Genomic DNA, 14,039 nt, shown 5'->3' on the forward strand with positions numbered 1-14,039 from the left:
AAAGGGGGGAGACAAGGGGCTTGGAGATAAAGTAACTGCAACATTCTTTGTGGGCTGGTCGGGCAGTGTACAGAGGAACAGCAGGGAGGCAAGCTGATTGTGGTCTCTTCATGTAGCCGCTCAGGGGATGGAGTTGAGGAGATCCTTGAGGAAGCCATCGGGATCGCTGATTTCTGACAACAGTCCTGAAACCAGGAAAGGGCACATCAGCTGCGCACATTCAGCAAACCAATTCCTAGAAGCATCTTCCTTTGCCACCAATTCAGGCAAGCAAGTGAAGAGGCCAGGGGAGGAGAGGAACTAATGGAGAAGATTGGTGCCTCCCCCACACACTTTAACAGCTTCAGTCCCCAAAAAACCAAGGAGGCAGGAAAAGCTGGTAGCCACAGGAAGGTCTGCAGTTCACTGTCTGCTCACGTACCCACTCCTATATTATCCAAATCACTTTTGGTTCACAAGATGCAAAATACACAGGAAGCTGTTTTATACCAAGTCAGTGATGACCCATCTAACCCAGCAAATTGTATTCTTGACTGGCAGAGGCTACCCAAGCCTTTCCCAACCCTGCTACCCACATGAACACGTTCATTGGAGTTTTTATCCCTGTGGGAAACATCTCGGTTTCATCTGAATCGGTTCCCATCACTCAAAGGCAGCATGTCAGTATACAGGGTTATTATAAAACACACGTAGAGCTTTCTGGAGCAACTAACCAGCCACATCCAGAAATTCTGAAAAGGTCTCCACAGGCATAAACTCCTCCTGGAAAGTCTTCAGAGCCTTGTCTGCGGCCTCGTAGATGGGCATGTCATTGTGGCGGATGTATTCTGCCAGAGAGTAGGACCAGCCCCCCTCTGTGTTACTCGTAGGCACCTTCTGGATGGGAAAGAGGAGGAGAAGGAAGGGTTAGAAGCTTGAGCATGGAGGACAAAGGAGGAAGCAGGCAAACATGGCTTTAAAATGGGAAATCAGACCTAAGGGGGAAAACCCTTTTGATAGAAGGGCCTATCAAGAAGTTATAAGCCAATAATGCCTAGATAGATCCTCCAGCTTCAAGAGCAGTATTCCTTTGAATGCCAGCTCCTGGAGAAAGGCTGTTGTCTTGTGGGATCTTCCAGGGAGCATCTGGCCATCTGCCGTTGGCAACAGTAGACTGAACTGGGAGTCCCTATGCTGTGGTCTTCTTTTATTCTTATTCAGAGGATGCCAATAATCTTGTCTACTGAGGCTTTTGAGGCTTTTAAGAAGATGAGTGGTACATGCTGCACCTCTCCAGAACTGATAAAAATTGTGGACACTGGGGGATGGGGAGAGCGAAAGAACCTGGAACACTGATGTAAAATGTCTTAGTTCAGCTTTTAGATCACCCTGAACTAGGATTCCCCCAACATTCCTCAGCCTGGGAGCTGCGCACGACAGATGGTGCCGGCCTCCTAGAAAAAGCAGGCCACTGGTTTGAGGAGCATTGCTAAAAGAAGAAATGTACCAAGTTCGTTCCAAGCTCGCTTACTTTGAACATGTTGTAAATGAGATCAACGAGGGCCCAGAAGAGGAGGCCGGAGCGATAGGCAGAGTAGTCCTTCACCGCTTTATCCGTTAGCCTGTTAGAAAAATAAGATCAAGCCTTGCAGTTAATTGCTACACTTTTCTTTGCTGCCTGAAGCTCAGCTGATGAATAGCTCCGGCTGCGGCGACAGCCAGAAGCCCATCCATAATACATGTGGGAAAATGCATGGGGCAAGCTCAGCCAGGCGCTGGAGGGAGGAAGGGAGGGAGGGAAGGAACACACAGAGAGACGGGGACGCTCCACTGTTCTCCCCAGCAAAGCGATTTACAACTACGGCCGCAGGCACAACTGCAAAGTGTTGTGCAACGTGGGGCCTGGCACTGTTGCTGAAATTCCTGCAATTTCGTTTCCACCCCCCCCCCCCAAAAGGGGGGGGGAAGCATTTTCTCCAGGACTTAAGACCATGTAGTTAAGCATCCCCTGCCCCCTAAATCACCATAGTCATGTTGCAAGGGGATTCCCGGCTCCACTCTCAGAACGTTTGTTAAGGGCAGGTCAATGCTACAAAGCAAGAGGTGCCATCAAACTGCCTCTGCTTATGTCAGGGCTCCAAGGCCTTGGGCTGCTGGAGAACTGCAGGCTGCCGGTCCCTGAGGAAAGTGCTTCCCCTGGGAGGCTAAAGCTACTTCCCCAGAACGGGCATGAATCAAACGCCAGATTTCCCTTACAGCAGCAGGAAATGTGCAGAGCCAATCGATGCCGGAGTCTGCAGCCCCTCCCCGAAGGTTACAAGACCACTTGGGCGCATATTACAGAGCATCCAAAATGCACGCTTTTCCATCATGACCCCTGAGCACCTGCTCTCAGGAAGCAAGCGAAGGGGCCGGCAGAGACTCCTCCAAAGACCCACACCTCAATTTACTCTCCTGTAACATAGCTGATCCAGCCATGGCATGGTCCAAAGGGTTAGACCCTGGGATCAAGGCATACACAGCACATATTTTCTCCTTCTTACAGACAAGAGATCAGAGGCAGAGGACACAGAAAGCCTGGAGCCATTTCAAATGACCAGAGGGCCACCCCTTGGGCCTTCTTGGTGACAGCACCCGTCCCCTGCAGTGTCCTCCCTTGAGTAATTTGTGAGACAGGGACAGCAGTGACCTTTACATGCCCCTCAAAATCTATCTAGTGCTAAGCCTACTCAGAGCCAACCTGCTGAAATCAATGGACATGACTAATTTAGAGTAATTAATTTCATTGCATCTACTCGAGTAGAACTTAGCTGTAGACCACCCTATTATGTTTAGCCAAGTTTTCCTAGGCTCTGAAAGTTGTATCCAATCAAGTTCAATGGGTCTACTCTGAGTAGGTCTAGCATTTTAAATTGTTTTGTATGCTACTCGGGTTTATTCATGATATATAGAGTTCCTTTTCTTTTACTGATGCCTTTTATATATATATCAGAATGCAACCAGGTGTGGGGAGGCACTGAGCCACAGACTTAATGCAGGCAAAACAGACACAGCTCTGTGGCCCAGACAAAGAGAGGAGGAAGGAGAAGAGGTCAGGCTCCTCCCGGGATTTACAGCAGGCCCAGCTCACTTAGAGTCAATGTCAACTACAACTAATTCTCCTGTGTGCCTGAAGGGGGCGCCAAGACCTGAACCAACATAGGGAAAGAGAGTATCCAACAGCATCCATCAAAACCTTGCGTGTTGTTCTCGACTCTTCCAGAAACTATTGGAAATTCAGCTTTAAAAAAAAAAAAAAAAAGATGCTGATTTTTAAGGAGAAGAAAATTTTGTTTGATCATCAAAACCATCCTTTGCCAGCCAGGGACCCTCCAGATGTTTCAGACTGTAACTCCACATCACCCTCTAATGCAGAAGGCAAAGGCTGCGTAGCCAAGTCATGTCCAAGGGTCCCAATCCAACGAGCCTGCCTTTGTTACCCTATAGGACCATTCTCTGGGGGTGGGAAGGGAAGGAACCGGCTGTTTTCTCTGCAGCACAGAGAGAGGAGAGGGAAAGGGGTGGGTGGATGGGTGTGGACAGCCCCATACCTGCTCGCTCCCCCTGGCGACACCACCCGAGCGTGAGAGATCACCAGCAGCCGCTTGAGAATGTCGATGCGCATCGCCTTCCACCTCTCCGGGGGCAGGATGTGAAGCGCCATGACGATGTAATAATGAGGCCCGTCCACCTCGAAGGCACTCTCCACCCACTTCTCCTTGGGGTGCTCCAGGAAGCTCTGCAGGTTCTTCTCTTCTCGAGAAGTTGCTCGTGTTCTGGAAGTCAAGCAGAGACAGAAGCGATGCACTTTGAACAGCAGGGGGAAGAAGAAACCCTTCAACATAAGAAGAGCTTGCCAGATCAGTCTGTCCAGCATCCCGTTCTCACATTGGTCTATCAGAAGCCTGCAGCGGCCTCCTATAAGGGCTACACTACCCAACAATATATCATTGAGGCTTTCCCTCCAGTGTCAAGAACCAGGGCTGAGATACGCCAAGCTAATGAGACAAAAAGCAGAACAAAATGCCCCCATGCCTGCCTGCCCCCATCCAACCAGATATCATTTCATTTCACAGGCTAAGCCTAGATCCGCCTTCATATGTATCAAACCTGAACATAGGTCCCCTTAGCATACTCCAGGGGTCGCAACCTAAGGCCCATGGGTCACAAGCGGCCCACAGGGGTTGTTTAACCAGCCCACAAGCCGCCACTGAACTGAGCCACTGAACTGCTCAGCAAGTCCCTGCGCACTGCGCTAAGCCAGCGCGGTGCAGGGATGTGCTTCTGCGGCACCGAAATCGCATCTGCGCAGACGCCAGAAATCGCACGCAATCCGGCCCATGGAGGGATCTCCGCTGGAGCGAACTGGCCCGGCCGAGGTAAACCTTGCCGACTCTTGGCATAGTGTCCGCTTCCAGAGAAGCAGACACGGAGCAATGGATCCAAACTACAAGAAAGAAGATTCCACCTAAACATTAGGAAGAACTTCCTGACAGTAAGAGCTGTTCGACAGTGGAATTTGCTGCCAAGGAGTGTGGTGGAGTCTCCTTCTTTGGAGGTCTTTAAGCAGAGGCTTGACAACCATATGTCAGGAGTGCTCTGATGGTGTTTCCTGCTTGGCAGGGGGTTGGACTCGATGGCCCTTGTGGTCTCTTCCAACTCTATGATTCTATGATTCTCTTCCCCAGGGCTGATCCACCGCTAAGGCAAATTGAAGTGGGCAGCAAGATCCACAGGGGCAACAGATCCAGCCTCCAATGAATGCATTACTCGCTGCTGCTGCAGTGGCAGCAATAGTTGCAGCACCTCCACAGCGACCTCTCTGCCAATAGAAGGCACTATTGGTCTCCCCCCGCGCACCCCCTTGTTCCAGAAGCAGATCTTCATTCACTCGCCCTTTCTTTCCTGATGGGACACCTGCCTTTTTTGGGTTTGCCTCGGGTGCCAGCATGTCTTGGGCTGGCCCTGCTCCTGACCAGCAGCTCTCCCAAGACCTCTCCATTCCCAAGCCCTGAATGACTGGGATCTCAGGCACACAAAGCAGGCATTCTCACAGTGAGCTCTGGACCCTCCTCCCCAAAGGAGTTTAGGCACATACATCAACATCGCACCAAAGAACAGGGGTGGCAAACTGTTTTCGACCTCACAGCCACATTCCTTTCTGGGCAAACTCGCAGAGGCTACGTGCCAGTGGCATGGGGTGGGGCCAGAAACAGGGCACCAGATTCGAGTCCTACCCTTTGTAGAGAAGCCTATATACCCAAACTACACAAGGATCACACTACAGGAAGGACCACAGGATTTAATCTGAAGGTGTCTTCTCCTCAGCGGATGGACGGTATTCCCGGATGGGTCACTCCTTCCAGCCTGATCCACAGACAGGGCTCATGCCAGTGCAGGCCGCTAAGCTTGCTTCGGGAGGTAAAGGTAAAGGTAAAGGTACCCCTGCCCGAACGGGCCAGTCTTGACAGACTGTGGGGTTTGTGCGCCCATCTCACATCTATTGGCCGGGGGCCAGCGCTGTCCGGGGACACTTCCGGGTCACGTGGCCAGCGTGACATCGCTGCTCTGGCGAGCCAGAGCCGCACACGGAACGCCGTTTACCTTCCCGCTGGTAAGCGGTACCTATTTATCTACTTGCCCCCGGGGGTGCTTTCGAACTGCTAGGTGGGCAGGCGCTGGGACCGAGCAGCGGGAGCGCACCCCGCCGCGGGGATTCGAACCGCCGACCTTTCGATCGGCAAGCCCTAGGCGTTGAGGCTTTAGCCCACAGCGCCACCCGCGTCCCTAAAAGGTACCTAAAAGGTACCTTTACCTAAAAGGTAAAGGTAGCCCTGACCATTAGGTCCAGTCGTGGCCGACTCTGGGGTTGCGGTGCTCCTCTTGCTTTATTGGCCGAGGGAGCTGGCGTACAGCTTCCAGGTCATGTGGCCAGCATGACTAAGCCGCTTCTGATGAACCAGAGCAGCGCATGGAAATGCCTTTTACCTTCCCGCTGGAGCGCTACCTATTTATCTACTTGCACTAGCACGCTTTCAAACTGCTAGGCTGGCAGGAGATGGGACCGAGCAACGGGAGCTCACTCCGTCACGGGGATTCAAACCGCCGACCTTCTGATCGACAAGCCCTAGGCTCTGTGGTTTAGAACACAGCGCCACCCACGTCCCTACTTCCTTTGGGAGGGGTGAGCAACAAAACCTTGAAATCTATCGCTCCATCTGCAGAGCAATTCAAAGCAGCAACCCGTCTCACAACGCCCTGCTCCACCAAGGGAGAATGGCTCAGGGAACAAATGCACACACACACACACACAGACAAGACAGATAAAAGGTACTGACGTGTTAAGGACATAAAGCACCGTGTGAATGATGTAGGGGATGAGGTGGACGTTGCTCTCCCGCCCTCCGCCACCCGTGTCCATGCTGAATGACTGCTCCATGGCGAACCGGAGGAACAGCAGCTTGGTGTCGTGCACATTGAGCTGGTAGGTGGGCTCCCGCTGCCCTGTGCATTCTTGAAGGTAGGTGTTGTGCCTACGGGAAGGAAACCAACACCAGGTTAAGCTGCAGATCTCACAAGAGGCCCAGGAAAGCCTCTTGGCTTTCCAAGAGAAGCTGGAGGGTTAAGGAAAGGGCAAAATACAGATACAGTTCTGAAAAGGTTGTGTTAGGATGGTACAGTCCAAGAAATCAGGCCCTCTTCCCCTACAAGCTGGTGGGAAGAAGGCACTTGAAGCAAGAGACTGCTGACCCCGACAGAACAGCCGGCAAAAGGGCAGCTCCTCAGACTCACCTGGCTAAGCAGGTGGCAAAGGCCGATTCCGGGACATGGGGCCCCCACACCGGCAAGAGGCCGTTGCATTTGGTGTTGGCATTCTGCAGGGCTGCACTCTCCCATTCCTCGCGCCCACGTGCCAACCTGCAGGAGTAAAAGCAAGGTCATTATCAGTCAGGGAAAGTCCCTTTCCCTGCAAACCTCTTCCCTGTAGAGCAAAGCTGGTGACTGCCTCAGTCCCGAAGCCTTAAATATTACACACACAGAGACCACAAACCCTGCAGCTTACCAACTAGGGCATACATTAAAGTATTGTTGGTTAGCTCATTACCAAAGCTGCAGCTGATGGGATTCTTCCCCAGGCTAAACCGAACCCCCAGCAGATCAGGCATGGCTTTGCGGCCAAGATGCAAAGGAGCTCTCAGGCCCAGAGGGAAACTCAGACCCACCTCACAGCTGCCAGGTGACAGTCGTAGTGGACAATGTTAAAGTGCGAAACAGTGCTGTAGCCCTGCTGCTTCCGAGGCTTGTTCTCAAACTCCTCCAGGGCGACTCGCTTGGTGAAGGTGTAGATGCCCAGGACCTTTGTTGGCTGTGGGGAGAAAACAGAAGCTGTGACGGAAAACCCAAGGCACCAAGCTTCGAATGTGGAAAAGCTGCACAGAAACAGCTGCCGTTTTCTCTTTGGCCTTCCAAAGTGGGCGATACATCCCCCCGGGGGAGCTGGAACAATCGGGGGGGGCAGTAGTAGCCTCGGGTGCAATCAGGGGGCAGTGAATAAAAATAAGAGGGCAGTAGAAACATAAAAAGAAGAACGTTTTGAAAAACCATTTGTACATGTTTCATCTGCTCTGCAATGGCATTTACCACTAGGCCGGGCACTGCTGCGGATTGACAACACTTCCCCTGGATCTGACAATTGTGCTGGAAGAGAGGGGTTTTCCAGGGCATGGGTGAACCCTTTTCAGCTTCACTCAGGCCCAGGAAGTGGGTCGCAGCTTGCCTGCCTATTTGGCGCACCAGGGACTCAGCCACATTCATCACAATAATACCTTTTGAATGCGTTATAAGCATGCAACACCAGAGAGCAAATAGGAATTTATATGGATTTTTACATAGGCTTTATTTTTCTTTCGTTGTAATGATTTAATTTCTGACTTATTTATAGTGTTTTTAACCTGTGTCTAGAGCCACCCCCGGTTCATCTTTCTCACTAGGATCGTTTTAAAGGTTATTTGTAATTTTCATTTTATTATTATACTTTGTTATCTAAATATTCTGTGTGTGATGTGAATGTCGCCATAGTTGATTTTAATAAACAATTTTATAATTTCAAGCTTCAGCATGTCTTATCTACAACAACATCTTTCTTTACTATGTTGTCGGACATAGGTAGAAATAGAGATACATAAAAGAACGCAAAATTTGTCACCGCATCTTTATGTTTGTTCACTTAAAGAAGGCAGATTTCTAGGGGGGCACTGAGATGGACAAGTGAGTTTGGGAACCTCTGGTAGAGAGTCACAGAATTGTAGACTTGGAGTGGCCCCAAAGGGTCATCTGGTCCAACACCCAGCAATTCAGTGTAGACCTGCACGACTATGGATGTCGCTCAGCTGCCCAGCACCTTGGAAATACGGCTGCAATGAAATGTGCATATGCAGACATATGCATATGCATGAAACAGCGTGACTGGGTGAAACTGCCAGGCTCCGACTCCCCACTTCACCCCCAAGGCCTACCTGGAACTTGTAGCCCTCCCTGCAGATGCAACAGGTGAGGCCCGGCTCCTCAATCAGCTCCTCCATCTGCTTCAGCAGCGCTGTCTTTGTCACCACCTGGCCCTTCTCGTTGGTCTGAAAGATCCAGCACAGCAAGGTTATCGAGGAGAAAAGCCGGGTTTGGGGGGGGGGCGGGGGAATTAAAAATGGTCGTGTGGGTTGGAGGAAGAGGGCCATCACAAGGCATGGAAAGTTTCGCATTTGAAAATGTGTCCTTGACCTTATGGTTGCTGCTATGGCCGTGATAAAACAGCCGCGGTTTCCCTTGGCTAGGACTGGGTTGCCCTCCTGCCTCTCCGCTTAAATCTCCCCTAACAAGTGGGACCTGAACAGCCACTGGTCCGGCCGGATTAAATGGCAGCACCCAAAGAGCCAGCCATTGCTAGAACTCGTAGACATCCAATGGAGCTGAACATTGGAAGACTCAGGAGAGATTAAAGGACTTCTTCATGCTGTGCAGAGTTAAACTGCGGAACTCTCTCCCACAGGAGACAGTGATGGCCACCAACTTAAAAGGCTTCAAGAGAGGATTAGACAAAAGGCTTCGGATGGCTGCCACAATGGCTATGCTTGGCCTCCAAAGCTGGAAGCAGTAATGTTTCTGAATACCAGCTCCCGATCGTGGCATCTGGCTGGTCATTGTGAGAACAGGATGCTCTGCTAGATGCAGCTGGCTCTGCTTCTGCTCTTACCGTCATGCCAAGGGTGCCCAACGCTTTCTGGCGCATCGCCATGGCCATGCGCTTCTTCTCCGCTCGCGTCTCTCTCCGGGCAGCGTCAATCTTCTTGTTCACCTCTGGATGCTCCCGCAGGGCCTCCAGGAGATTCTCGGCCAGCGTCCCAATCCCTTCGTCACTGGAGACTTGCTCCAGCTTGTGCAGGGTCGTGATCGAGTCGGTCCCAATGAGCACCTGTTCAGGGAGCAGACGTTAACACAGTGGGCAAAGAGGACAGGAGGGTGAGGAAACCTCCTATGCTCTTTCCCCCTCTACACCAGATACAGCTTTGCTCTTAAAAAATTGTCCGTCTTTCGAGCACAGTATAGTACAAAAAGGCACCCAGACCTCCAGGGATGCCACCTAATTAAGAGCAAAGTGAATTTTAAGCAACTGAGTAATGGATCGATTAAATTGGCGTAAGTTTGCGTATGACATACAGAGCGTTCCAGTTACACCAGCCAAGAGAGAGAGGGATGTGGCAGAAGCCCCTGCAACACCTTGGAGGAGCACATTGGAGGAGCACCAATGGAACACTTCAAATTTTCCCCTTTCAAAACCGTATCGCTCTTCTTCAAGAGCATCTCGTTTACTGGAAGAAGACCATTCTAAGGCAGAAGTTCCCAAACTTGTTCTCCCCACCCCCAGCCCCAGACCACATGAAAACTGCTGAGGATCTTGGCGGACCAGACAATTGTTTTCTTCTGCCTGTTGTAGTAACTGCAATGTGCTGCACTAGCAGCTGTGTGATGTACTGTTGCTGCTTTTATTTCATATATATTGTATTGCTAGAATCACAGAATTGGAAGGGTCCCGGAGACCAACCCCCTGCAATACAGTGGTACCTGGGTTACATACACTTCAGGTTACAGACTCCGCTAACCCAGAAATAGTGCTTCAGATTAAGAACTTTGCTTCAGGATGAGAACAGAAATTGTGCTCTGGCGGTGCAGCGGCAGCAGGAGGCCCCATTAGCTAAAGTGGTGCTTCAGGTTAAGAGCAGTTTCAGGTTAAGTACAGACCTCCGGAACGAATTAAGTACAGTGGTGCCCCGCAAGACGAATGCCTCACAAGACAGAAAGCTCGCTAGACGAAAGAGTTTTCTGTTTTGGAGGTGCTTCGCAAAACGAATTTCCTATGGGCTTGCTTCGCAAGACGACAATGTCTTGCGAGTTCCTGCTGGTTTTTCCCCCCTCCCCCCTTTTTCTAAGCCGCTAAGCCGCTTATCAGCTGATCCGATCAGCAGATAAGCCGCTAAAAGCCACTAATAGCACTAATCTGCTAATCCGTCAATGGGCTTGCTTTGCAAGACGAAAAAACCGCTAGACAAAGAGAATCACAGAACGGATTCTTTTCATCTTGCGAGGCATCACTGTACTTAACCCGAGGTACCACTGTACAATCTTACTGTATTACAATTAGAATTCCAAGACACACTGCAATGCATCCGAATGACACTTGTGGACCACCATTTGGGATCCACTGTTCTGTAGCACACTTTGGGATGTTTTCCTTTGGTGAACTGATGTAGCTCCATTATTGCTGGATCATTCCCACTCTAGACGCAAGCAACACTCCCACACCCACACCTGAGGCCCAAAATGCCTCCGTAAGGGCTGGGCTTAAAGAGCCCTTTGCCTTTGTCTCACACTTAGGAGAAGGCAGCTGTGCCTGGAATCAGCCCCTAGGTTCAGGCACCATGTATATGCCTAAACCTGATGTACATGGAGACCAGATTAGACTCATGGGCCAGGGGGGTGGGTGAGTAGAAGACATCTCTTTCACCTGTGTTGGGGGGTGCTGCGTGGCGAGACCTCGGAGCAGCCGGAGTATGAAAGGAAGGGCCGGCCGGGAGAGGAATTTCTTCCACACATCGGCATCCAAACTGCCGAGAGAAGATTGGAAAAGAGAAAGCGTTTGAAAAGCAGCTGTCAATATCAGCACCAAGACCTGGATTACTCCACCCCAGCCCCGCTGCGTGGCTCACACACTCATGCTGCAAAGGCGGCTCTCCCCACCCGCTCCCCAAATTAAGGCAATTCAGACACTCTCAAAAAGAATGAACCACCTCAATTTCCACAGTGGGGTCCTTTTGCCTGAAATCATGCTTCATGTGGCTGAGCTCCAAACACCCCGAGAAAATGACTTGGCCAGGGGTGGCGGGTGAGACAGAGACCTGCAGTTGCTTCCCTGGGAGCTAGCACAGTGTCAAGGGTCCAGGTAACCTTCAGTGCTGCCTTATCCAGAACTGGGTCCACCTAGCCCAGTGTTCTCTGCTCTGACTGGCAGCAGCAGCTCCCAATGGCCTCAAGGCTGAGATATTTCCCTGCCACCTAAACCCCAATATTTTGTTTTCTTAAAGGAAGGCAAAGCTTGGGATTTTCTATCTTCACATTAGCTCTGCAAGGCAGCAGCAAACTGGGCACACTCAGGGAAAGGGCAATGCCCCAACACAGAAGGGGCTCGTCCCAGTGAACTGCCACCCACAAATCGCCTCCATCCTCCCGCACGACTCTCACTTCTTGGCACTGGGGATGTGCTTCTTCATGTAGTCGAGGGCGTTCTGCGTGATCCCGCTCTGGAGGATGAGGTCTTTCAGGAGATGCCCATTAGTGTTGTTCTTGATGCCAGCTGCTATTTTGCAGAAACAGTCCAGGAAGACCTTGTCATCCCCACTATGTTCCTCATCATACCTGGAGGAGAAAAGAGGCAAGAGACTCACAAAGGCTGTCAGGGGGCCAATCCGAGCTCAGATTCTCCGCTCTAAATAAAGCTAAGTCACAAACCATCTGCACCCTCTGATTCTAGCCTCTGGGGCTGCTTTTTGCAGAGCTGAGCTTGTAAAAAGAACTCTGGTCCCTTTTTATTTCTATGCCACTTGTTGGTCCGAGAGGCAACCCAAAGCAACTCAAAGTGAGTAAAATATTAATAGGAAATTGAAATAGTCTTTTGCTCACTGTTTTCTAGCATTAATTGCTGCAACACCCACGAAATGCGCATTAAAAGCACAACAAAAGGACACTGAAGATCTTTTGTCAAAAAGGAAAGAGTGGTGCCAAGTTTCTAGTTCTCAAGAGGGTGAAGCTATGCTTGAAATTATACAAAGATATCCAGCAGTCGTGGGGAGGGGCTTCTGTCCTTTCCCACCCTCAACGGCAAGTAGAGGAAGTCAAAATTAAGCACATCTTTGTACAATGCATAAAACATACCTTTTCTTGTGTAACATACAGAGACTCCTGTACACAACCCAACTGTTTAAGACCAGCCTGGTGCCCCTTCAGAGTTTGGGGCTACAATGCCCCCACCCCAGCCTGGATGGCATGGTCCAAAATATCTGAAGGGCACCCAGTTGGGGGGATTCTGTGCTAGGCTGCGCAGAGTCTTGGGAGCTTTGAGGCCAGCCTGGAAGCAGAGATTAAGCAGAGCTGCACCTCTGACAAGCAGAGCCCTTGCAAACCAGCAGCACCCTAATTTATTTTGCACACTTAAAAAACTCAAAGAACAGGAGAGGGCAGGAGAGTTTGGTTCAGGGTTCCCAGGGAGGCATACTTGTCGAAGCTGCAGTAGGGCTTGAAGCGATCGACCAGGATCTGCATCTTCTCCATCTCCCCAAAGGACAGGTAAGGGATGATGCGGAGCAGGCCCTGCAGGACGCTAGGGTTGGAGCGGACGAAGGTGCTGTTGATCTGGTCCAGCAGCATCACCAGCTGGACCTTGTCTCCCGTGAGGAGGAGGTTGCCCTGCGGAGGGGGGAAATGGCCCGTCAGTCAAGACACCCGGAGTCTATCTGCCTTGAGACACGCTTCTCCCTGCCCCACACCTCATTTACAGCGCAGCTTCTCAAATCCGCCCCCCGCAATCGCTCAACCTCCCTGCTCCCTGGAAATTCCCTCTTCCTCCGTTTCTGCTGCTCTCCCTCTATTCTCAACGCCTTCAGGACAACACCTAGCTTCCCCCTCCGATAACCCCCCTGACCACTCCCTGATCCGGCAAAGCCAACTCTCTTAGGATTTTTGTCCTGTCCTGGATTCATTCGGATGATTCACCATCAAGTCTCTGTAAGAAACGCTCCCTGAAACCAATTTATTAGTGACAAAACAAGTGTCCCAATGAACACAGCAGGCTGAAAAGAAAAAAAATCCCATTTAGGCAGGCAACAAGGGAAGGCCTGGCATCATTTTTTTTTTTGGGGGGGGGAGGGAAGAGCCAAACCTCCAGCCTCACTAGGGAGTTCCTGGATGTCCTTCAGCTCATGGCAAGATACAGTTCAACAGTCCTGAGTGCTGCTGAAGAGGGTCAGAGGCTGGTCAGGCCCAGCTATTGTGACCTCAAGACCCTGGTCAGCCAGCAATATCCCCTGGGGGCTAACTCTGAGAAGGGAGGGGTGGGCCCATGGCTCAACCCTACTATGCCATAAGTGTGCCTGCTCCAGAGGGTCAGCTCCGACCCAGGGAACTTCTAGTTTCTAACCCCTGCTACTGACCATGCTAGTATGGTCAAAGGGAAGGTCAAGAACTATTGGACCTCTGTGTTCTGAACACGTCTTCCAATCGCTCTCATTTATCTAAAGGTTGGCTAGCCTCCTTCCAGTGTAGCCCCAATGACCCCTTGTTTCTTCATGCTTTTTTAGTTTTTATTGAAAATATAAGCCCTATGTTTCTTCCCACATATAAGAAGCTGGCTTGCTTTGCAAAATGATTCTAATATTGCCAGGTGTTGAAAGATTGCAAGAAGGTCAACTAGCCTGAAG

General features: G+C 50.9%; 1 protein-coding gene and 1 long non-coding RNA gene across 9 annotated transcripts in view; both read right to left on the reverse strand.

The window, feature by feature from the left end:
• The window catches only part of UBR4 (ubiquitin protein ligase E3 component n-recognin 4), a 139,763-nt gene continuing 125,724 nt past the window's right edge, over nucleotides 1-14,039 (reverse strand). For all 8 annotated transcript variants that reach the window (XM_082229604.1, XM_082229603.1, XM_082229601.1 and 5 more), the window contains 12 exons: nucleotides 12,839-13,029; nucleotides 11,809-11,982; nucleotides 11,075-11,174; nucleotides 9,266-9,484; nucleotides 8,535-8,648; nucleotides 7,242-7,384; nucleotides 6,811-6,936; nucleotides 6,357-6,551; nucleotides 3,570-3,794; nucleotides 1,511-1,601; nucleotides 714-876; nucleotides 1-185 (listed from right to left, as the gene is read on the reverse strand). In XM_082229604.1, coding sequence (XP_082085730.1) covers nucleotides 121-185; nucleotides 714-876; nucleotides 1,511-1,601; nucleotides 3,570-3,794; nucleotides 6,357-6,551; nucleotides 6,811-6,936; nucleotides 7,242-7,384; nucleotides 8,535-8,648; nucleotides 9,266-9,484; nucleotides 11,075-11,174; nucleotides 11,809-11,982; nucleotides 12,839-13,029 — 1,806 coding nt within the window. In that variant the 3' untranslated portion in view covers nucleotides 1-120. The remainder of the gene's footprint in view (nucleotides 186-713; nucleotides 877-1,510; nucleotides 1,602-3,569; nucleotides 3,795-6,356; nucleotides 6,552-6,810; nucleotides 6,937-7,241; nucleotides 7,385-8,534; nucleotides 8,649-9,265; nucleotides 9,485-11,074; nucleotides 11,175-11,808; nucleotides 11,983-12,838; nucleotides 13,030-14,039) is intronic.
• Nucleotides 3,272-3,563, reverse strand: LOC309536581. Its single transcript, XR_014221644.1, has 2 exons — nucleotides 3,382-3,563; nucleotides 3,272-3,330 (listed from the first exon to the last, which is right to left on the reverse strand). It is a non-coding gene; the product is annotated as an uncharacterized lncRNA (long non-coding RNA).

The sequence above is a fragment of the Podarcis vaucheri genome (genome assembly GCF_965113315.1).
Source record: "Podarcis vaucheri genome assembly, chromosome: 7".
Lineage (NCBI taxonomy): Eukaryota > Metazoa > Chordata > Lepidosauria > Squamata > Lacertidae > Podarcis > Podarcis vaucheri.